The sequence below is a fragment of the Parasteatoda tepidariorum genome, chromosome 10 (genome assembly GCF_043381705.1).
Source record: "Parasteatoda tepidariorum isolate YZ-2023 chromosome 10, CAS_Ptep_4.0, whole genome shotgun sequence".
In the NCBI taxonomy this organism is placed as follows: domain Eukaryota; kingdom Metazoa; phylum Arthropoda; class Arachnida; order Araneae; family Theridiidae; genus Parasteatoda; species Parasteatoda tepidariorum.
In genome coordinates, this window is record NC_092213.1 from 65,813,478 (window position 1) to 65,837,933 (window position 24,456).

The window sequence follows — 24,456 nt, forward strand, 5'->3', positions numbered from 1 at the left end:
TCGGGCAGTTTTTACAAGATTTGGACGAAAATTTTTTTGATGTCCCTTATTTCACCGAAGTTCGTTGGCTCAGTCGAGGAGTAGTTTTAGAAAGATTTTTTCCATTACGTGACCCTATTCAAGCTTTCATGTTAGAAAAAGGCAACCCAATTGATTGTGACAATGACTGGTGGATTGATAGTGCCTTTTTGGTAGATATGAATTAACACTTGACTGATCTGAATGTAAAGTTACAGGGTAAAAATCTGATTGTCACTCAAATGTATTCATGTATTCAAGCCTTTGAAGGAAAGTTGAGGCTGTAGGAAAATCAGGTAAAAAATCAAACTTTGGATCATTTCCCTCATTTAAAATCATTTGGCACAGTGAAACAAAAAAAAATTGGATGAATATTCTCAACTTTTGCAAAATCTGATCACGAAATTCAGCAATCGTTTTGAAGACTTCCACAAAATGAATGAAACAGAATTCCCAATTTTCAATACATTCAATTTTGAAGCTTCACAGGCACCAGTTCATTTGCAAATGGAGTTGATAAATCTTCAATCGGACAGTATATTGGGAGAAAAATTTAAAGAGGTTAACGCTCTTACATTTTATACACAATATTTCAAGAGTTTGGATAACTATACGGAATTAAAAAAGCATGCATGTTTGGTAGCACCTTTTTATGCGAGCAGATGCTTTCCGTCATGAAAATAAATGGGAACAAACATCGTGCAAGACTTACGAATAAACATCTCCAATCAATTCTTAAAATAATTGCTGACAATGAGCTTGTCAAAAACAAGAGAAGTCTGGTATTTATAACAGATAGAGTTATAACTTTGATATGATTCTTAACAACCGTATATTATAAACTGTATAGTTAGATAAGTAAAATTTTATAATAATTCAGTACATTTTTTTATTTGCATCTGGCCCGCCTACATATTCTAAATTTAATATATGGCCCTCTGCGAAATTGAGTTTGACACCTCTGATGTAAATAATATTGTTTTTGCCAAAATAAAAGCTAATTTCAAAGGACCAAATTTTTGCTCACGCAAATTCATTTTTATCATTAAAATCTTTCTTAAGCAAAAGCAAAGTCCAGACTTCTCTCGAAATTACCAATCATTCCTACTTGTCTAAAGTATTTCTTTTATTATATTAAAACCTTTTAGAACAAGACTGGAATATTTGTATTTTAAAACGTAGTTTATGTTATGAATGTTAAGTTGATTAAAAATGTGAAAATCCCTTAAATTTATTTCTTACCATTAAAAGAACATGAAGTTTTCGATCTTCAATCATCAGTTTGCAGTAACTTAGATTTCTTTTCTTCCAGAATGGCTTGAACGCATTGCACCTTGCAGCTAAAGAAGGCCACGTAAATGTAGTGACAGAACTATTAAAAAGAGGCGCCAACGTAAATGCAGCTACTAAGGTAAATACGCCTTCAATATTTTAAATCTTTTTTCTTCTTGTAAAATGAAATTTAATTAACTTGGCTTTTTGTTTACGTAAAAATCTCATCATTTTATTATTAACTGAGTTACCATTTAAGTGAGATAAAAACGTGTGCAAAGCTTAAAAAAAACTATGTTACTAAGTTAATTTTTATGTTGGAGTAAATTAGGTGGATAAAAATTTTCTTCTTCTCCCCCCCCCCCCTGATTTAGTTTTTTCAGATTTTGGAACTTCTCCAAGAAACTTACAGAATGTTTAATGAATTTTTGTTCAAGAGGGAAAAGAAATTTTTTTAGCTTGTTTAAGTGACATCTATAATAATTTAGTTCCTATTGTCATATCTGAAAAATACTGGGCATTTTTTACTCATTCAAAATATGTTTTGAAAGCTTTCAAGAAAAATTATAATTTTTTCCAATATTTTTTTCTATACATTTATTTAAAAAATATATTTTTTTAAGAATGCAGCTGTTTTATTTAAATATGTTTAATATTTTCTGTTTTAATTGATAGTGATCAAAGTATGCAAAAGCGCTGAATATAATTTGACTTTGAAAAGAATATATTTTATCATAAAAATGAAAACTTAATAATTGTTCGGTATTGAAAACATCTAAATCTACATTTTTTTTGCACGCTTTTGCCTAATTTTTCAAAATTTTTCTTAGTCATTCAGATTAAAGATATATTCTTTTCATTTCTTTAAGTTATACCTCAAATGCAGTGCTTTAATTTCTAAAAAAAATACTTCATAACTAAATTTGGAAACAAAATACATAAAATACCTGTGCAAAATTTAATGGTAGGCCTTTTTAATTATTTAAAATTTATTATTATCATAAAAATAGATAAATATTGAAATAGAGCATGCATTCTTGATGTTTTTGTAAAAAAAGAACAGTTCATATCAAAACGATCTTAATTAAAAAATAAATTTTTTAGAAAAAAATCTTTTCAATCCTTTGTAGTATATTAAAGTATATTTGTAGTCTTCAAAAACCCCACAACAAATAATAGCTTAATAAGCATTTTTACATACAACTCCACTTATTAATTTACTTATTACACCAGTTTACTGCTTGATCGATATACTTTCGGTCTCTTATTCATTTCTGTCTTTATTCGTTACATCAAGAATCATTCATAGTAAAGTTATCCAGAGCGTCGCGGCATTCATAAAAAATATTTATAGTCAATAACTAAAGGTCATATCCTCATTCCCTAGAACAGCTTAGGCTTATAAACCTATAAAAGATACCGCGGTTTTTTCCTCGAACATTATAAAAATGTATGAATTGTGCACGCTTTTTGTATCATTTTCTAGAAAAACGACGACCATACTGTCCTGGCTTTGTTCAAGCACCATGGTGTCATATTGGCTATATGATTATCATTTAAACATTGGTTGCTAAAATAAAAAGAATTATATTAAAACCTAATTCAAAAAAAGAATTATATTTACAACTAAAGTGCCATTTTAAAAAATTTCCTTGGTCTCTTGCATTAATAGTATGCTTGTAGACATAGATAATCATTATTACTTCAAAAAAAAAATTTAAAAATGGTTTTCATATTCAAAATCTATTTGTAAACAAAAATTAGATTCCGTTAGTCTTAACAAATTCAGATCACGTATTCTAAATCGTTTGCAACTTTCAAGATGTCATGACTTTGATAATAATTCTTTTAACTGTTTCATATACATATAATACCATGGCAGCTTAAAAATTAAAACATCTTAAATCGTTTGCATCTTCAAGAAAGCAGTTGTTATAGCGTTTACATATTCTAAATCGTTTGCGTCTTTCAAAGCATTGCTATGATTTTAAAAAAATATTTTTTTGAATGCTTCATTATACATCTAATCTCTGGATGAAATATAATAAGCTTTTGTTTCTGTAATAAAATTTCTAAAAGCATGCCATAAAACCTAAAGTCTTAAAAATCTGAAAATCTCAAATAAGTTACCTTTTTTTAATCAACTGCATTTTAATGTCAAGTTTCATTTGATTTTGTAATAATTGTTTATTTTTAATGTAATTCTTTTTGTTATTTTTTAAATGTTTATTTCAGCGTTTTATAATTGTTAACATTTATTTTCAGAAAGGGAACACCGCCCTCCATATCGCTTCTCTTGCTGGTCAAGAGGAGATAGTTAAAGTTTTAATTCAACTGGGTGCCAATGTAAATGTTCAATCACAAAATGGCTTCACACCTTTGTATATGGCAGCTCAGGAAAATCATGATTCGGTGGTCTCGTTTCTATTGGCTAATGGGGCGAACCAGAGCCTTGCAACGGAGGTAGAGTATCATTGCATTTTATAAATATACTACCATTTTAAAAATAAAAATAAAATTGTGATATTTAAAAATCCTTTAATATTCATGGATTTTCGTTTCTTTTGTATATAGAATCGTTTTATATCTAGCCCTCCTAAGAAATTTGACTTTTCTGGTTCCATGACCTTAAATTACCTAAAACTATTTTTTTTAAATCATATTTTTCTTAAGAAGTATTTGGCTAAGTGGTCATGCATGTCAATATTTGCTTTTTCACTGCAAGGCAAAAGTTTCTTTAGATTGTTTATGTATCTTCTCAACTTGTTTATGTATCCTCTAATGTTTGCATATCGTCTCCCGATATTTGCTTAATGTAGTAATCACGTGCCCTGTGGCGTTGAATCATCTTGATAATCATTACTCCTTATGTTCCTTAATCAAATGTTTTTATATAATTTTTGTGACAGGTCCTGTTATCCCGAAATTATGAGAAATCTTATAATTTTGTGAATTTCTGAAATTATGTTCTGCTTTTATGTTGTTTTGAGAAAAAAATAATGGAAATCTCTGGTCCCTTTAGAACATTTTGTGCAATGTTTTTTTTATTTTATTTCTGTTGAAAATTTACTCATTATTTTCGGAATTTATAGTTATTGTAAAAGGGTTTTTTCTGCCAGGCTTCTATTTCTGAGAATATATAAAAAACATAGTATACAAAACAAGTCATTTAAGAAGTTTTAAAGTTACGAATTGTAGACATCATGGACTTCCATTTTTTTAAAGGAAGAGTTTCATGACAGTTCTATTGAAGAAAAAAAAATATTTTGCAGGTCCTTTTAGTGATAAACCAATTTGGGAAAGTTTTCTTAACAATACTTTTTTGCGATGGGCTTGTTTTTACCAATTCGGCTACACTGGAACACCTCAGAAGAAAGCACCAATGTGTCTCGTCTAAGAAACCTGGTGGAGACACATGTTATTTTCACCTTATTTTATCTAATAAAACTATAATTTGTCTTTAATTGAAGAAAAAAACTTGTCCTGTAAGGATTAATGATCCAGATATCTCCTAAAATTACCGCTGCCAAAATATGTTATTAAATATTTTCTTGAATAGACATTTTATTTTATAACAGACAATGAACGACTTATCCAAATTTGAGTTTACTACTACCAATGCTCAACTCCACAGCCTTCTGATTTTGAGCTCAATCCGGAAGACAAAGGAACTTATGGATCAGTACCCTCAGAGTTATTGATTTGTTGCGGGAACTTGTTGGACTTTCTGACCCCGGCAGATTTAACGAGCACCGCTCACAATTTTATACACATGGATTCTTCGGCAAACTGGATTCAAACTCCCGTTTCAACTAACACTGGTCCAAAGCTCTACCAACCAGGCTATCCTGGCCCTTGAATAGATATTATTTAATATTTTCTTAAATTGATGTTATAAAATAAATTATTTTGCTGTTTCAGGATGGCTTCACCCCACTAGCTGTAGCGCTGCAACAGGGCCACGACAAAGTTGTCGCCGTCTTACTTGAAAATGATACAAAAGGCCGAGTTCGATTGCCTGCTCTCCACATAGCAGCAAAGAAAGATGACTGTAAGGCAGCTACTCTACTGCTTCAGAGTGATCACAACCCGGATGTTACTTCTAAAGTACGCTCTTTTTCTTTCTACCTATCTTTGATCTATCCTTTGCTTTAAACAAATCGCATTTAAAAAACTATCAACAACCACATCAATTCTCTACAAATTGTCATGAAAATCGATCGAGTAGTTTTTCTGCAATTTAAACACCAAAAAAAGAAATGATTTTAGGAAAATCAAGTTTAAAATTTTTGAACTTTCCACTTTGGGTTTTTCAGGTCATCAATCGGTGATACCTGGACCATATTTGCACGCAATCCTCGAACTGATAGATCGCACACCCATAGATCACATTTTAAATAGGTTTTTTTTCTCGGGTTTTTCAGATCATCAATCGGTGATACCTGGGCCCTATTGCACGCAATCCTCAGACTCACAGATCGCAGACCCAGCTTCTTTGCTGGGGTGTTCCGAACCCGCAAGGTGAACTGCTTTCCGTCTTTTGAAAAAATTTGAATGTTGTGTTGCCTATTCGGATACCCATGACATCCATGATGCTGGGTAAACCCATGAAACCATAGCCGAATAATTTCAACTTTTATTTGCTGGAATATATGTGTTGTGGAGAAAACGTGCAAATAAGTGAATTTAGCGATTCATTATTGCTTTGACTGCTTGCGCCAACACATATTTCTACTAAATCGCCATTTAACTGGCCTTAGGCCTGATTACCTCCTGTACGGATTGCCTTCTGCGCCATCCGCGAGCCCGTTTTTCAACTACATCAAATAGTTTCCGGTCAAAGCAGTTTCGTATACTGGTACACATACTCCGTAGTATAAGATTTCGAAATATGCAGTTTTTTTCTTTTAAATTTCTGAACCAGAAAACCCCTCGAAATCTTTAGCGAGCTGTAGTTCGTTAATGTTCGTATTATCTTTACACGATTTAGGGCTAGATTAATTTAAATTTATTTAATGCTGGTTCCAAATGCTCTGAAATCTCATGAAAAAAGCTTTTTAACCAAAATTTTACCCAGTTGACAATTTTTAAAAGGTTTTTAACTTTTAAATTACTTAACTTCATTTGCAAAAGTGCTACGAAAAACACTCTTAAATTCTTGCTCTAATGTTATACTGTCCCAATTTTCATATTGAAGCTTTTTATGTGTTTCTTTACAAATATATCTGACTGTAAGAAGGTTTCAAAAGCGTTTTTTTTTCAAATATCAATTTAATTTAAAAAAGAGAGCAATGTCTTTTTATTTTTTGTAAGTAATTGGGTTTTTTTTTCAGAGTGGTTTCACACCATTACACATAGCCGCTCATTATGGTAACGAAAACATAGCTAAAATTCTTCTAAGTAAAGGTGCTGACGTAAACTACGCTGCTAAGGTAAAACTATTATTTTATTATGTATATCATTCTATGCAAATTGATTCACCGAATGAAATAGATAAATACGTCTCTTTAAATAGTTGGAATTGATTTTACACCCTAATGTATCTCAAATTGAACCTTAAAATTGTTTTAAAAAAATTCAATTTGTCAAAGTTAAATTTAAATGTAGTTAAAAATCGAACAGGAAAAAACAAATATCGATTCATAAAATTGCTAAATTTGAATCACAAAAGTAGTAAGATACTATTAATAATATTAATATTATACTATATGTTAAGCATTTTAATAAACTGAAATTTGCAACTTGATTAATATTTTTGTAAATTACAATTTTATGCATTTTTACTCTACATTGTGCCAATGTGAGATTTCGCATTTACTGAGAATAACTAATAAGCTCGATAAAAGTTCATAGCTGGAATCTGTATAAGCCTTCGTAAAGATGAGCAAAATTATGAATTTAATTTCATCGCAACGTTACGGTTACTGTAAAACTAAAATGTGCTTATTTTCATTGCATTTTAAGCTAATATTAAGGGTTTACTCATGAGATTTTAATTTAAAACTTAGTTAATTATGCTCAATGTTGATAATGCTACTGACTTTGAAGTCTTAAAGCGCATCTGTAATAACACTGTTTTAATAATTTTTTTAGCATCAAATTACACCTCTTCACGTTGCTTCCAAATGGGGTAAAATTAATATGGTTATGTTGCTTTTGGAAAAGGGTGCCAATATTGAAGCAGCTACTAGAGTAAGTTTTCTTAATACTTTTCATTCTTCTCACAAATTATCCATTTCATAAACTTTTCAACTGTTGTTTCTATGTTATTTATTTTTATTTTTTGGTCTTTGAAGTTTATTCTTCGGATTCTAATTTCATAGAATTAAAACTATACGTACGATTTGTTTACGCTACAAACCATGTTTATGAATTTTGAATCAAATTCAATTAATTCATGTTTGCTTTTGTGCATCACAATTAAGTTAAATAAATCATTTAGGTAATAAATAACACTAGGTAATAATATTGTTGTTCTCTGATGCATAGGATTTTTTTTAAACAGATCTTAGATACTTTTGCATCACTGATTGCAAACAAGTTTCTCTCTCCAAGCTACTATTTTTTTTTTGTTGAAATAACAATTTCAGTCCATTTTTTGTCGAAATGTAAAAGTTTGAAAACTTTATGTATAACATGGAACTTCATTAATGCTGCAACAAATTTCTGGGGGTGTACATAATCAAGATTAGAATTGCATTGGAACCCATGAACGGAAATGTCGTCATACGTCACTGCGGGCGCTTTCCCTGTTATGAATCGTCCTTTGTGCAGTTCTAAACAAATCATAACAGAGAAGCTCCACCAGCCATCTAGAACGAAATTGTCGTGCATGTGTGCCTATATGGTTATTTTCCTGCTTATGTGTCCTAACTTCCCGAGAAGTTTGTCATAACATTTACAGAACTCTATGTTATATATAACGTTTTTAAACTTGTATATTTCGACAGAAAATAGACTAAAATGTAATTTTAAAAATCTGCAGCTTTAGAAACAACACTAATTTCAGATTTGAAATCTTTATTCTCGAATTAGACAAGATCAAGTACATGTATAGATGCAACAAAAAATATATCCCCTATTAATATTTATCTACTATCTAAACAATTAAGTAAAGCCAATATAATTTCAAATTTAATAAACGAACATAACGTATAAAATGTTGTATCTTCATCAATTCATTGGCTTCATTAATTGAAGTTTATTTTCGCACATTAATTATTAATCGTCTTTATTGTTGAAATTCCATAAATACTTTAATATTTACATCATATAAAATTTAATATTACCATGATTATCTTCTAAACAAAAGAAAATCATGGCCTGCCTCAAACTACATTCTTGCAAACTCTCTTGAATTTCGCAGAAAATTTTATTTTTATGCATTCATAATGTGGTTCCAAATTTCTACATAGTTGGTTCTTCATTTGACAAATAAAATTTACATTGATTTTGACTACCACTACATTTAAATAGTTTAAATATGCTGATAGCGGGCCTTCTAGTTATCTAATGAGGTTGAAAGTGTTGGCTAAACGTTAAATGTATGCCTGCAATTACATTGTTTTTCGAAGCTGTTTCGCCAAAATAAATAAATAAAGCCATAGTTGAAATACAATATATTCAAAGATATATAACTTTAAACTATCTATGCCATCATGCCATGAAGAATTATAGATTTAAGAACAGACAAATAACTCATATAATTTAAAAGTTATTAAATTATTTTAAAAATCGCCAATTCGGCAATATTTTTCCATCCAAATTAAAATTATCAAAATCAATGCCTTACTCTCAGATTGTGCCAAATTTTTATGATCTCAGATAATGCAGCATTGGAGTAAGTTTGAATTTTTAAGAAAATTAGACTACAACCATTTAATTTTTTCGAAAATGTGGCTTTTTTAATGATGTTTTGTACCATTTTCAGAATAAAAGTAGAGAGCGCTAGCTAAAAATGGGCTAAACAGTCATGTATAACTGTTCAAGCTTGGAGAAGTTATGAAAATGGCATATTATTTGCAATAAAGCATTTAGTGCGACGACAAAGCTTTCGAAAAACAGCCTTAACTACCACAAAAATAAAACTTTTTTGATGAAAGTGAAAGTTGACAGGTTGACAGATATAATGCGTTTAGTGTTTATGAAACTACTGTTTTTCTAAACTATTCCTTGAATGTTCTTATTTTTAGGATGGTTTAACTCCCTTGCATTGTGCTGCTAGAAGTGGTCACGATCAAGTTGTTGATCTACTTTTAGAAAAAGGTGCTCCATTCTTGGCTAAAACAAAGGTATTTCAATATTTTATTTTCATATTTATGAAATTTTAATCCTGTCTTAAAAATTAGCTTGAGTTATTTTTATTTTCATTTTTATATTGTATTTCTAATTTAAGTTTTAAATTGCGATACAAATTTCAAATAATTTTATGTCCATAAGCTTTTAATACAGTGATATTAAGTTTTTATAATCTGTTATGCTTTGCGTCTTTACAGAATGGACTTGCCCCTCTTCATATGGCATCTCAAGGAGACCATGTCGACAGCGCTCGCATTTTGTTGTATCATAAAGCACCAGTTGATGATGTCACTGTCGTAAGTTTACAATTTACAATTGCTTACATTATTTTAGTTTTATTCAAATACTTAATGTGTTTTTTAATACCTAAGCCTGTTCATTTAGAGGATTGAAGTTATTTACATTTTACCTAGCATAATTAAATTAAAAAATAAAATAAATAACAATTCGAGGAAGAACATATTGCAATATACTTTATAAAAAGTTAATTTTTTTATTTGTTGACAGACGTAGGTTATTTAGAAATTTTTAAATTTTTTTAAGCTTTTGCAATTTGTGTATTGTAATTAAAGCGATTTCAAAAATAACGGCACAATTACCCTTAATGATGTCATCTTTTTCTGACAAAAATGATCTTTTCTACTTTAGATAGTTAACCATAACACTGTTTGATTTCATTGCTGAAACCGTTATTTCCTTTTCTTTTATTTAGCATGGCGTAGCCGAATGTAGATTTCGCGCCATTGACTCTACATTTCATTTCCCCTAGTACACAATTTATAAACATGCTTAATCTACATTGAGTTGCTTACTTTCTGACATCGATTGATGCGATGAATTTTGAAACAGCTTAGAAAACGAGCATGTCTGTGGCCAAGATTCGGATAAAATAATCTCCGCAGACTACTTTTTGATTGAAATTAATCCACATTTGAGTTGCATGACCAGAAAAATATCAAGAGAGCTTTAACTAAGATCAGTGTACCAATTGGATGCATTTTATGCTAGCAATGTCAAAGGCATTAAACAAACCAAAAAGTAACGTTTCTGGGTTTTATCTTTACAACTAACTTCGGCAACGTGTACAAGGATGTAGGAAAAAAAATTGGGCATTTAAATAAGCTTTTCCTAAAGATCATTATGAAGAAATTAACACACGACTGTGTGTTGACAATAAACTGAGAAATGTTTCGTGTACTTATTATTTTTATTATTAGATATTGTGTGAACCAGTTTAAAAAATGTGGTTAACTCAATATCGGCAAGAACAATTTGTCTATAATATTTACAAACATATATGCAAATATAATTCAAAATTTTAAACACGCATTTTTTAATGAGTACTTTATTTCCCTTTTCTTCATTGAAATACTCCGATAACAATAGTTAAGTTATGAAAGGTTTAAATCAAGAAGAACTCAGAAATATTTAAGAAGAAACATAATATTAAAAAGAAAATTAGTTGTCTTTTACACAGATCATGTTTTTTATTGTAGTTTTCAATTCTCAGTCACATTAGGAAATAAAATACAAAGCTATTTTGCAACGCCTTCCAACTTTCATAGTGTTTAATTTTTTTTTAATCTCACTGATTTGCAATATTACACATCGAAGATAAAAATATAGTTAGTCTTAAAGTTCTACAAATGTAATACGAGTACGTTATAATACTAGTGCATTGTTAACATTTTTTCATTCATATTTTCGAATTTCGTATTGTTTTGTTATATCTTTTTCTCGTTCTTAATATTTCATGTTTATTTTTTACTCCTAGGATTATTTAACAGCACTTCATGTCGCCGCACATTGTGGCCACGTTAAAGTGGCCAAGCTTTTACTGGACAGGAAAGCTGATCCTAATGCCAGAGCCTTAAACGGTTTTACTCCCCTTCACATTGCATGTAAAAAGAATAGAATAAAAGTTGTAGAACTTTTATTGAAACATGGAGCTTCTATTGAAGCTACCACTGAAGTAAGCACTTTTTGTATTTTTACCTTTCGTTTTTGTCTAAAGTTTAATCTTGCATAATTTATAAACATTCTAACGTTGTAGCTTCTTTAGATATATTTATATCATATATCTATCGAATTATTTAAAAATAACTGAAATGTATATCGTTTGAAATATATATGACGAAACTAAAAATCCCAATCTTTACAAACAGCTGACGTATTTTTGTTGACAATTAGGCTAACAAATGACGTCAGCAGTTAGAAAAGAGCCGGATTTTCCATTTAGCCTACGATATACACAACATTCGCAACATATTTATTATTTGAAATGTGTATAACGTTTGAAAAAATGTATACCGTTTCAATACGTATAACATTTGAAATATGCATAACGTTTGAAATATGCATAACATTTGAAATATGCATAACTTTGAAATATGCATAACTTTGAAATATGCATAACTTTGAAATATGCATAACGTTTGAAATATGTATAACGTTTGAAATATGTATAACGTTTGAAATATGTAACATTTGAAATATGTAACATTTGAAATATTTATAACGTTTGAAATATTTATAATGATTGAAATATTTATAATGATTGAAATATTTATAATGATTGAAATATTCAAAACGATTGAAATGTAGATAATTTGGAATGCAAGTTTTGATTGGAATATTCTTATTGAAACAAGATTAATATTTTTGCAAGATTAATATTTTTACAAGATTAATATTTTTACAAGATTAATATTTCTACAAGATTAATATTTCTACAAGATTAATATTTTTACAAGATTAATATTTTTACAAGATTAATATTTTGACAAGATTAATATTTTTTTAAGAAAAGATTAATATCTTTGTATGGCAAGATTATTTTTAAAAAAAGAATATCTGTTTCAAATGAATTCGCTGTAAATTAATATAATTTTTCAATAAAGTAGAACAACAGCATGAAACCGCAAATAATGTTGTTCGCAGAGCTAGAAGATCGGAGCGGTATTGCTAACAAATGTGATTTATCTGTTGTTGTTTACACAACGTATATTGTATATGATTTGTGTGTTCCAGTCTGGGCTTACACCACTCCATGTTGCATCATTCATGGGTTGCATGAATATAGTGATATATCTCATTCAGAATGGATCAAATCCTGATGTTCCCACAGTGAGGGGTGAAACTCCTCTGCATTTAGCAGCACGTGCCAATCAGACAGACATCATTAGAATTCTTTTAAGGAATGGTGCAAGTGTAGATGCAAGAGCGAGGGTGAGTATTGATCATATTCTCATAATAATCTAATAGGTTATATAATGTCACTATTCCAACATTATCGAAATGAATTACGCTGTATCACTATCGTCATTCAGATAAGAAATCGATACCATTAAAATGTTTCTTAAGAATAGTTTAAGCCTAAATATCCGAGTGGAGACGATTTTGGGAAATTTTTAGGCTTTAATATTTTAAAGTAATACTAACAAGGAGATTGGTATTCAACGTTATATATTTAATATTTTTAACAGCTGAAAAAAGCCGAAAGTTCTCCATAAAGAAATCTTCATAATAAATACTGAAAATTTCAAAATCTAGTCTTATTCTTATTTTGCTCATTATTAAAATTTTATGTAAGGTGTGCAAAAATTCCTTTTATAATTTTGATTTAAGATGAACTGTACAGAGTAACATTGATTTATACAGTGAAAGAAAGCTTAATTGCAAAATTTTTTTAAAATTTACTCTACCTTTTAATCTTTAATAGATTATTTGCTAATATATATACCTCAGTGCTTGAAGCGTTAAATAACACATTTCATAAATGCAAATGTAGAATTATTACAATGATAGGATAAAATCATCAGGGAATACTTTTATACAGGAAAGAGTTTTTGGAAACCTGTTTTATGTTTTAAATTAAGTCGAATTCTTTTTAATTATATTTTCATGACTGCATTTTTTTTAAATTTAAATTCTAGGAGGAGCAGACACCTTTACACATTGCTTCTCGACTCGGAAATGTAGACATTGTAAGCTTACTTTTACAACATGGTGCTGCAGTAGATGCTACAACTAAAGATATGTATACAGCATTGCACATTGCATCTAAAGAAGACCAGGAAGAAGTTGCATCTTCCTTACTAGACCATGGAGCTTCTCTCACTGCAACAACTAAGGTATTTTACGATCTTACTTTAGCGTAACTGCATGCCATTGTTATGCACAGTACCCAAAATAAAAAACGAACTACTTTAAATAACTTGTGATCCAATGATTGAATCTAGGACTCACATAAGGAATCGTTTCAGGACTCTATATTAAAGGTTCAAAGAGGTGAACTCAAATATTTTAATTAGTTAATGCAGACGATATTTTAAGTTCCGAAATCACACACAAAAGGGACTTTCTCTGAATAAGCATAACTTTTTTTTGGTTGGATTCCAATTTTTGATTTCCAAACTATAGGGGGTAGCAAAAATATGGAAAACATGGTTCCAATAGTGATCCAAAGTTTAGACCCCTTAATGTAAATTTTATTTTTTGCGTATTTCACCATTTCAAGAACTCAGTAAGTGAATTTAAAACTTTGTGCTAACAACTATAAAATTTGTTTATGCAAAAAGATGTTTCCATGCAAAATATAATTTACTGTAAATATTTATTATTTTTTATTTTATTTAATAATAATCAAACTTTTGAATAGAAAGGTACATAATTTTTAAAACATTTTAAGGAGTGTAAGTTTAAATGGCAAAATACAAAATTTTAATAGAATCTGTTAAATAGTTCCTGAGAAATTTTATTTTTAAAGTATGATTTCTCGGGAACTATTTGACCGATTTCGCACAAATTGTGTATTTTATCATTTAACATTGCATTCTTTAAGAAGATGCAAACATTCTATACCTTACAATTTAAAAGTCTTTTGACTATTATTAAATAAAATAAGTTAATATTTATTATTTTTTTTTATTAAAGTTAAATTTTGCATCGCATTATCTTTGAAAAAACGAAGTTTATTTTTGTGAGCACGAATTTTCAGCTCGCTTAAAAACTTCTAAATTTACAGAAAGTGAAATTGACATTAAGATGTCATTAAATTTATCAAAATCCAAAGGATTAAATGAGCAGGCCACATTATAAGAATGGAGGTTAGTAGGACAACCAAAAAAGTTTTCAGTGCCGGGCCAACAGGTATAAGAAAAAGAGGACGGCCTTTAGACTGCCTTGAAAAGGATCTACATGTTTTAAAAATAATAAACTGGAGAACCTTGGCTAAGGGAAGAATGTCTTGGCATAGGCTTGTTGAGGCCCATCCTGGGCTATCGTGCCAATGAGAAGAAGAAAATTGTCATTAAGGTGTCCTTACATCTCTCCTGTTTAAACTCTTGGGACCATTTTCCTAGATTAGGGCTACCCCCTATATTTTGGAGGTCAGAAATCAAAATCCGTTGAAAAAGGATATGTTTGTTCAGATAAAGTGTGTTTCTTTGTCTGATTTCGTAACTTAAATATTATCTTCACTAAAATAAGTAGCCTGTTTGAAGTCACCCCTTGAACCATTAAGATTGTGTTCTGAAACGTGAAGATCCGATCATTGGATCAAAAGTAATTCAGGGTCTGTATACTGTATTACTAAACACTATAATGGAATTTTGTTTGATTATTTTAGAAAGGATTTACACCGCTTCACTTGGCAGCTAAATATGGAAACATCAAAGTTGCTCGATTATTGCTTCAAAAAGGTGCAGCTGTTGATGCCCAAGGAAAGGTACGATAATCAAATTATTTTGATCTAAAAGTTTTTTTTTATATAAATTTTGATTTGAAATTTTATTTTTACTAAGAAATAGATTTGATTGCAAAAATATGAAATTTAATATCAATTATTAGTGAGCTAAACTGTAATGTTTTGATACAATGTATGAATCACTTTAATTCAATCATCAAATCAATGTATGAATCATTAAATCAATGTATGAATCACTTTAATTAATAAAAGGAATCTTCTAAAGATATGATATATTTTTTGTTATGTTATTGTGCATCAATGTTTTGTTTTCTTACTACAAGATACATTTATGATAAATTTTACACTTTCAGGAACCTGACTGAATTTAATTAGGAATCAGATATAATTTAATTTACTAATAATAAATAATTAATTTAATAATATCAAAATCAATATTTTATTGGACTAAAAATAAAATATTTGTTTTTTATCCTACATTTTGTATTTCATTGTACATACAGAAGCAGTTAGTAAATAAATTTAATTCCAAACGTAAATAGAAACTAACTTGTTTAATTAAAATTATGGTCTACAAATGATTAAGGTAACTTCTAAATTGTCACTTAGTAAATGAAAAAATTACAAATATTTTTTTCATTAACATTTATTTATTTTAAGTTGTTAATGTTAAGTTGCTGTTATGTTAAGTTGTTATGTTAAGATGTTGTTTTTTAGTTAAGTTGTTTTGAATGATAATTATACATTTTTGGTTTTTGAGTAAATGAAAGAGCTAATTGGAGTGTTTCTCATAATATTATTACAAAATATTTCTAGTGCAAGTGATTTCTACTAAATCTTTAAAAACAGTAGTACCTGCTAAAATCTTAAAAGAAACAAGATTTGAAGTATTTGACTTGTGGAAATATTTATTAGATAGTTTGAAAATAAAATATATAATAATATATAAATAAAATATATAATAATATATAAATAAAATATATAATATATAAATAAAATACATATAATATATAAATTAAATATAGATAATATATAAATAAGTAATATAATATAGATATAGCATAGTGAGGTGAGATATTCATATACTTAATCATTTTTCTATCTATATTCTGCATGGTCTTTTTTGATAATTAACGATCTCCTTTGCAATAATTATAGCTTTTAAAAAAAGAAATAAAAAGTGAAATTATTTTTTTTATTTTTTTCTTAGTTTTTTTTTAAATCTAAAAAAGTTATAAGCTTTTAAATCATGACAGGAAATTTAATGACAGTCTACTAGAAATGCTTAATAAAATGTTTTGAGGACATCCAAGACCAATTATTATATTTTTGCCATTATATTTTGATATTTGAACAACTTTAATAACCAACCACGCTTAAATACCTAAATCCATGGCATGTGAAGAAAGGACTCGGAAGTGAAATAAAAAAATTCTGTCATAAAATGTCGGATTTGCATTTCAAAACAGTTTAAATACATTAAAAAACATGTATTTATGATTCCAAAAAAAGATAATAACTAAAATATGCGTGACATATATTTTCAGAAAAGTTTCTGACACAATTTGGTTAAATTTGCTATTGGTTATTATATGCTTTAGCAATATTTTAAAAGTTTTACAGTTATTTCAGAAACGTTAAGTAAAGGTTTTTATGAACGTTAAGAAATTGCAGAAGTTTATATGTTCTAACTAAAAGGTTTACTGAGTACTTTTAGAAAACTTATGTATAAGAACATAATTAGATTTATTTCTGTTCGATATATCCCTGTTTTAACTCTTACAAAGCTTTTAGCGGTATGGCGGTACTGTAACCAGCTACCAGATATTTTTATATATTTAATTATGAACATTTAAAAAGGTCAGATGAAAAAAAATACTTTTAACACGTTGAATGATACGCTAACTTTACATGGCCTGCCCGTCTAGCCAAAATGAGTTTTTTAGCATGTATAGCATTAATTTCTTCAAACCATCTTGGAAACGATAATAATAGTAAAAAAAATCAAAAGCATTAAAAATTTACTCTTGGTTTTGCCTGACACCGGTGACCCCCGTGGCGCTACGAACAAACTCATTGCCGATCACCCCCCATGGCAACCAACGTGTTAAGGTTTCAAAATGTATAAAAACATAAAAATGAGATCTCTATTTAGTCTCTGCAATACTGATGTTTCTGTATATTTAATACCCCATTCGAATCTAATTTCTCAAATTCAGAGCATTTTCTTCGAATGTTATAAGATTTCTATTTTAATGTTTCAGAATGGTGTTACCCCTCTTCATGTGGCTTCTCATTACGATCATGTTAATGTTGCACTGCTTTTGCTGGAGAAAGGTGCTTCACCCCATGCGATGGCCAAAAATGGTTACACCCCTCTACACATAGCAGCCAAGAAGAATCAAATGGATATTGCTAGCACTTTGTTAGAGTATGGTGCTAATGCAAATGCTGAGTCTAAGGTAACTCATTATTTTATTACGCAGAATGTTTCGTAATTACTAACCTCAAAATATATTTTTAAAATGTTTTTCAAAATGAAACAATTAGAACCTGAACATTAGGAACCAAAAATCAGCATCAAATTAAAATAGTCGTTATTTTATTCTGGCGAATTATTATTGATGTTAATCACTGTAAAAATTATCTAAACAAATATAATTATAATAATGTTAGAATATTTTTAAATATTTTTCAAAAAGGAGCAATTAGAACCTTAACATTAGGAAGCCTAAATTAGTATTTAATTAAAACAATCGCTATTTGACACTGGTAAATTATATTACTCGTGTTAATAGCTGTAAAAATCACCGAAATAAGTATAATTATATCAAAATAATAAAGTATTTATAAAATATTTAAAAAAAAAAGGAATTAGAACCATAATATTAGAAATCCTAAATCATTATTAAATTGAAATAATCTTTATTTAAATCTGGCTAATTTTTACTTAGGTTATTCACAGTAAAAATCCCCAAAATAAGTATAATTATAATAAAATAAGAATAGTTTTAAATTTTATTGTAAGGGGAAAAATTAAAACCCAAACTTTTGAAATCTCAAATCAATATTAAGTTTAAATAATCGTTATTTAACTCTGATGAATTATTACTAAGGTTAATCACCATAAAAATCATCAAAATAAGTTTTATTGCTGTATGATATTTAAAGTTATTCATAATTGTTGTAACTTGTAGAAATTGTATGAAAGTAATTATGTATGAAATAAGTGACTGTTTAAAAAACGCATTGAAAGGAAATGAAAATATTTTAATTATTTCAATAAAGTGCACTTTTTTAAAATAATCATCCAGAGCTGTAAAAATGGAAGAATTATAACTTGTTAGGTGCCTAAAACGTTAAGGCTTGTTTCTTTTATTAATTTACTTACTTTAATGTTATTGCTTGTTATTTATTGCATTTTCTGGATGTTTTATTTTTGTTATTCTGAGTAAATTGTCGAAATGAACATTTTTGTTGTGTTAACAGTTTTTGTTGTATTTTGTTAAATCGAAATAAAATTTATTTATAGGCTGGTTTCACACCCCTTCATCTTGCTTCTCAAGAAGGACATGCCGATATATCATCATTACTTATTGATCACAAAGCTAAAGTCAATCATAAAGCTAATGTAAGTTCGCATTTTATATCTTGCATAGATGCTTAATCATGCAATATCATGAATATATATCTAAATCACAACCAAGATATAGATTAATTATTAATTGAATAGATTTATAAATTAAATATAGATTATTACCATCAGCATTTAAACACTATTAATGGGTCAAATTATTTCTTACCTATAGATAAAAAAAAATACTTCTCCTCATATATTAAAAATTTTTTGATATTAATCTGATTTTTAAATGCGAACTCAAAATTTGCCACACTGAATGTTATGGGATCACCGGTGACCGGCACTGAGTTTGTTCGTAGCGTCACGTGGTCACCGGTGACCGGTGAAACAAAGATTATTAGAAATACATAAATCGAGCAAATTTTTTATTTTTTTTATATTATCGTTACTAAAATGGTTTGAAGAAATTAATGCAAAATAGAAAGCACAAAAATAGTTTTATACACACAGAGGTGCCAACTTGCTCCTGACAGCGAATAAATTTTTTCAAGTGGTAGTTTATTAATTGTGATTCTTGGTTTAATAAATTAAATTTAGTGGATTTTTATCCACCACTATTTCTTAACAATTCGTAGGCTTATATAATTCACCACTTTTTTCAGATATGCCATGCTAAACTTTTTAAAAAGCTGGCAAAATCTATTCAATGTTTGCAAATTTAGTTTGTAGTTATTTACCATTTAGCCAGACGGACAAGCCGTGTAAAATTAGCGTGGCATTCAACGTGTTAAACGAAATCCGTCGAATATTCCTTGTATTCAATAGCATGAATTTGAAAGAAAAATTCGTAATAAATTTTTAAAAAAATTCAAATATAAATAACTGTTGTAGAAAATTTTATGCCATATGTTGTGCACTGATTATATAATGTTTTGTTTCAGAATGGACTGACACCTCTACATTTATGCGCACAAGACGACAAAGTGAATGTAGCAACTATTCTTGTAGATAGAGGCGCTGAAATAGGACCACAAACCAAAGCTGGTTATACACCTCTACACGTGGCTTCTCATTTCGGTCAAATAAATATGGTTAGATTCCTAATTCAAAATAAAGCTGATATTCATACGACCACATCGGTATGAATACTTTGTTTACTCATTTTTCTCAATTATAAATAGTTTGTTCATGTTCATTGTTGGCTACTGGTTTGAAGGGTTTGGGGCAAATACACTGAAGAGTCAAAAAAACTGGTATACCTGCCTAATATCGTGTAGGGTACCCGCGAGCAGGCAGAAGTGCCGCAACACGACATGGCATAGATTCGATCAATGTGTGAAGCAGTGCTGGAGATAATTGACACCATGAATCATGCAGGGCTGTCCATAAACCAGTGGGAGTAAGAGGGGATATCTTCTGAACATCACGTTGCAAAGCATCCGAAATATGTTCAATAATGTTCATGTCTGGGGATTTTGGTGGCCAGAGGAAGTGTCTAAATTCAGAAGAGTGCTCTTGGATCCACTCTGTAGCGATTCTGGACGTGTGGGATGTCGCATTGTCCTGCTGAAATTGCCCAAGCCCGTCGGAATGCGCAAGATTCTTACGTACTCGTCACCTGTCAGATTCTTATCTAGACGTATCAGGGGTCCCATATCACGCCAACTGTACACACCCCATACTATCACAGAGCCTCCATCAGCTTGAACAGTCCCTTGTTGACATGTAGGGTTCATGGATTCATGAGGTTGTCTCCATACCCGTACACGTTCATCAGCTCGATACAACTGGAAACGAGACACGTCAGACCAGGCAACGTTTTTCCAATAGTCAACAGTCCAGTGTCGGTGTTGACTTGCCCAGGCAAGGCGCAAAGCTTTGTGTCGTGAAGTCAACAAGGGTACACATGTGGGCCTTCGGCTCCGAAGGCCCATATCAATGATGTTTCGTTGAATGGTTCGCACGCTGACGCTTGTTGATGGCCCAGCATTGAAATCTGCTGCAATTTGTGGAAGGGTTGCACGTCTGTCACGTTTAATGATTCTCGTCAATCGTCGTTGATCCCGTTCTTGCATGTCCTTTTTCTGACCGCAGCGATGTCGTAGATTTGATATTTTACCGGATTTCCGATACTAATGGTATACTCGTGAAATGGTCGTACGTGAAAATCCAAATGTCATTGCTATCTTGGAGATGCTATGTCCCATCTCTCGTGCGCCGATTATAACACCACGTTCAAACTCACTTAAATCTGTATAACCTGGCATTGTAGCAGCAGTAACCGATCTAAGAACTGTGCTAGACACTCGTTGTCTTATATACGCGTTGCCGATCGCAGCACTGTACTTTGATAGGCTCCATACCCCTTTATTTGCATACTCATGCCTGTACCAGTTTTTTTTGGCTCTTCAGTGTATAATTATAGCCCCACGAATTCCAAAAGTTAAATTTTCACATGAATTGCTTTTTTTTGCACTCTTTCCAGTTAGGTATTTTACAAAGTTTACTAGATAATAAAACCATTTTATTGCCTAAATAGAAATCTTTTTTTTAAATTTGCTGCTAAAGGTCAAAGTATCTTAAAAATTCTTCTTCTGCTGAATAATTTTGGAATATATTACTATATTGCTTGAATCTTTTCATTTCATATGACAAGAAACATTCTCAATATTTTTCTGATTTTGGTTCAAATTATAATTATTTAAAATTAATAAAGTGCAGTGTAATGTCCACTCGGAATATTAATAATTAGAATCTTAACCAAAAGGAAATATAAAAGTATACATTGGAAGTCGCTAACTACTATTTAAGCAACGAAAAAAAAAAAAACCAAAACACTATCAAAATCACTATTTTGTGCAAACCATTAAAACTATTTAACCGCAGGTTAAAATTCAAATGGGTTTCAAATAATTTTCGTTTAACTCCTCTTGGTTTCCTCCAATAACCTAACAAGCTTCATGCACCTGTTTCGCTTACCTGTAATACGTTGAGTTTTGATTGCGTCTTCATTATTTCTTCCTGTCTGAATTAGATTTTTGGGACTCCAAAATGCATAATTTTTGCTTTTATTTTCTATAAGTTTTCTAAAAATCTATATCAAGGGCAGTCTTTACAGAACACCCTGCATACTTTAAATAATAGATATGTTAAGCGAAAAGCGATCTTAATCAATGTGAGCAAGTTTTAAAACAAATTCAGTGTTTTGAATACTGCCTTTTTTAGTTAGCCTATTTTTTTCTGCATCAAATCAAACCAATAAAATTCACTCCTTGATAGCTTTTGGGTCAAAAAATCAGGTTTTTAGAGTACGAAAGAGTGAAAATAATTTGCCGCCCATTTGTAAAAGTAAATTAGGTTTACTCCTTTAACGTTTTGAATCGAATTAGTTAAAAAAGAAATGTTTAATTATTCGAAATTGAAATTCATGTTTTTTTTAAAATTAAAATAAGTGTGGCTGCTAACGGAGATATTTTAATTGTTTGTTGCATTTTCTGGTAGCTCTTCAATTTTAAATTAATTTAAATAAGTTATTAGAAGTTCAACTCACAAAATTGAAGTTTGAACACACTTCGAAACATTTGGTGTCATAAACTGATCGCCTCATTTCATCATAGTCAAACTGTACCAGAGTTGAGTGATTTCCCAATAAATTTTCACTTTAGTAGTTTAATAATTTTTATTTCAATTACTGTTTATTTTTCATTTTCTTATGTATAAGCGCATTTTAAAAGTATAACTATAAAGCAGTATAGTTATAATTTGAATAAAAGACAACTAAAATCTAGATAGTTTGCAAACTATTAAACCAGTGACATCACTCTTTCCTGTGTCATTTTTTTAACTTCAATTTGTCTTATATATTAAATAAAAAATATTAAAAAGCTTACAGTAAACTCCTATGGTAACTCAATTTTAATAAAGCATTTGTAAATTAGAAAGCAGCACTGTTGTTCTCTTTTAAAATATTTAAAAAAAATAACATTAACGTCTATAGTTAAGCTTGAACAAAGCGTAAAAATATTATGTATTTGTTTTTCCCACGCCCTTTCCGAGCTGACAAATTGAAATTTTTGCAATGTTTCTAGAATTGAAATTATACCCCTATTAATATTATTATGGGACTGAAGTTATACCTTGCATAAGCTGTACAAATTTCATGACCGTATCACAAACGGTACTGGAGTTATGAAATAAAGACCGGCAAACATTTTCTCCTAATATTATTATAGATAAGATTAAATCCCGTTTTCTTACATACTATCATATATGAGCATTAAAATTTCTTTAATTTTATGAATTCCTTGTTCTAAATTCTTGTTATATACTATAATTATTACATTTATTTGTTTTTAGCATGGATATACAGCTCTCCACCAAGCTGCTCAACAAGGCCACACGCTAGTTGTCAATCACCTGCTTGAAAATCAAGCTTCGCCAAATGTTACAACAACGGTAATCACTTCATTTCTCGCTTTTATTAATTACTCTTCCTACCGAAACATGATGACGCGAAGGCTTACAAACTTTTACCACTTACTATGATGAAGGTACTAGACAGCGTGATTGAACATTTATTCAATGTCCGGAGTTTAGTAATCTTAAGCTATCTTAATTGTACCAATTGTAATTTTCTTAATTTGATTTTAACTTAGCTGAATTTAAATTGGTGATGATACGTGAAAACGCTATTTGACAGAAAATTGGAGAAAATTACAGAAGTCTCCGGCTATTGAAAGTGACATTTAATCACTGCTCTCCCCCCATGGTTAAAAAAAATTAAAAGTGCATTTTGTGTCTAATTTCGCAACTAAAGATATCATATATAGTGATAAATTAGAAAATTCATCATTTTTGCACTCTAGACAAGTTCTTTAGGACAACTTTTTAAATTAAATTAATAGTAAGTAACAAAAATATTGTTGATTGCTCCATAAATAATCTTTAAAAAAGAATAAAATATTTGTCTAAAAAATTTATCTTAATTTGGTTGAGTTTTATTTAAAATGTCATCGTTTACTTAAAGATCAGGAAAAAAATTTCGCTCTAGAATGGGATTACGGCTAGATTTTAACCATGAATCTAAAAAAAAAAATCTAATCAAAAATATTTTTTCTCTCTATTAAATAAAATTCTCATGTCTTTCTGGGAAATCATGATAATGTTTTTTTCCTGGGGACTTAAAACAATATGATTAATAACAAAAATACGACAGAAATGTATTTAGTTTTTTCTTAACAAAGCAAAACATATTGCTATATAGTTTACTTGGACTTGACTAGAAATTTATTACATGAAATATACGTTATATAAGACATTTTGAAAAATCGCTTTTGTTAGATATTTTTCGAATTCTTTTCTAAAGTATAAAACTAAAGGATCGTAAATTGATATTTGGTTGAGGTAAAAACCAAAACTATATATACAATCACGGAATCACTCTTGAGGAAAGCGGGTGTAAAAATATCAAAATCTGTGTGACAGTCTTTTAAAATTAGATACTTCAAAACTGCATCTCTCAACTAACTCCTTTCCATTTTCTCGCCTTATGAAGCAGATTTCGATGTTTATAATCTTGCTT

The 24,456-nt window shown here is 29.6% G+C and overlaps 1 protein-coding gene across 30 annotated transcripts in view; it reads left to right on the plus strand.

Annotated features, from left to right (window-relative positions):
- The window catches only part of LOC107453194 (ankyrin-2), a 213,262-nt gene that overhangs the window by 95,868 nt on the left and 92,938 nt on the right, over positions 1 to 24,456 (plus strand). For all 30 annotated transcript variants that reach the window (XM_071186318.1, XM_071186317.1, XM_071186322.1 and 27 more), the window contains exons 3-17: positions 1,331 to 1,429; positions 3,556 to 3,753; positions 5,212 to 5,397; positions 6,624 to 6,722; positions 7,384 to 7,482; positions 9,483 to 9,581; positions 9,786 to 9,884; positions 11,363 to 11,560; positions 12,619 to 12,816; positions 13,524 to 13,721; positions 15,218 to 15,316; positions 17,560 to 17,757; positions 18,828 to 18,926; positions 19,817 to 20,014; positions 23,232 to 23,330. In XM_071186318.1, coding sequence (XP_071042419.1) covers positions 1,331 to 1,429; positions 3,556 to 3,753; positions 5,212 to 5,397; positions 6,624 to 6,722; positions 7,384 to 7,482; positions 9,483 to 9,581; positions 9,786 to 9,884; positions 11,363 to 11,560; positions 12,619 to 12,816; positions 13,524 to 13,721; positions 15,218 to 15,316; positions 17,560 to 17,757; positions 18,828 to 18,926; positions 19,817 to 20,014; positions 23,232 to 23,330 — 2,166 coding nt within the window. The remainder of the gene's footprint in view (positions 1 to 1,330; positions 1,430 to 3,555; positions 3,754 to 5,211; positions 5,398 to 6,623; positions 6,723 to 7,383; positions 7,483 to 9,482; positions 9,582 to 9,785; positions 9,885 to 11,362; positions 11,561 to 12,618; positions 12,817 to 13,523; positions 13,722 to 15,217; positions 15,317 to 17,559; positions 17,758 to 18,827; positions 18,927 to 19,816; positions 20,015 to 23,231; positions 23,331 to 24,456) is intronic.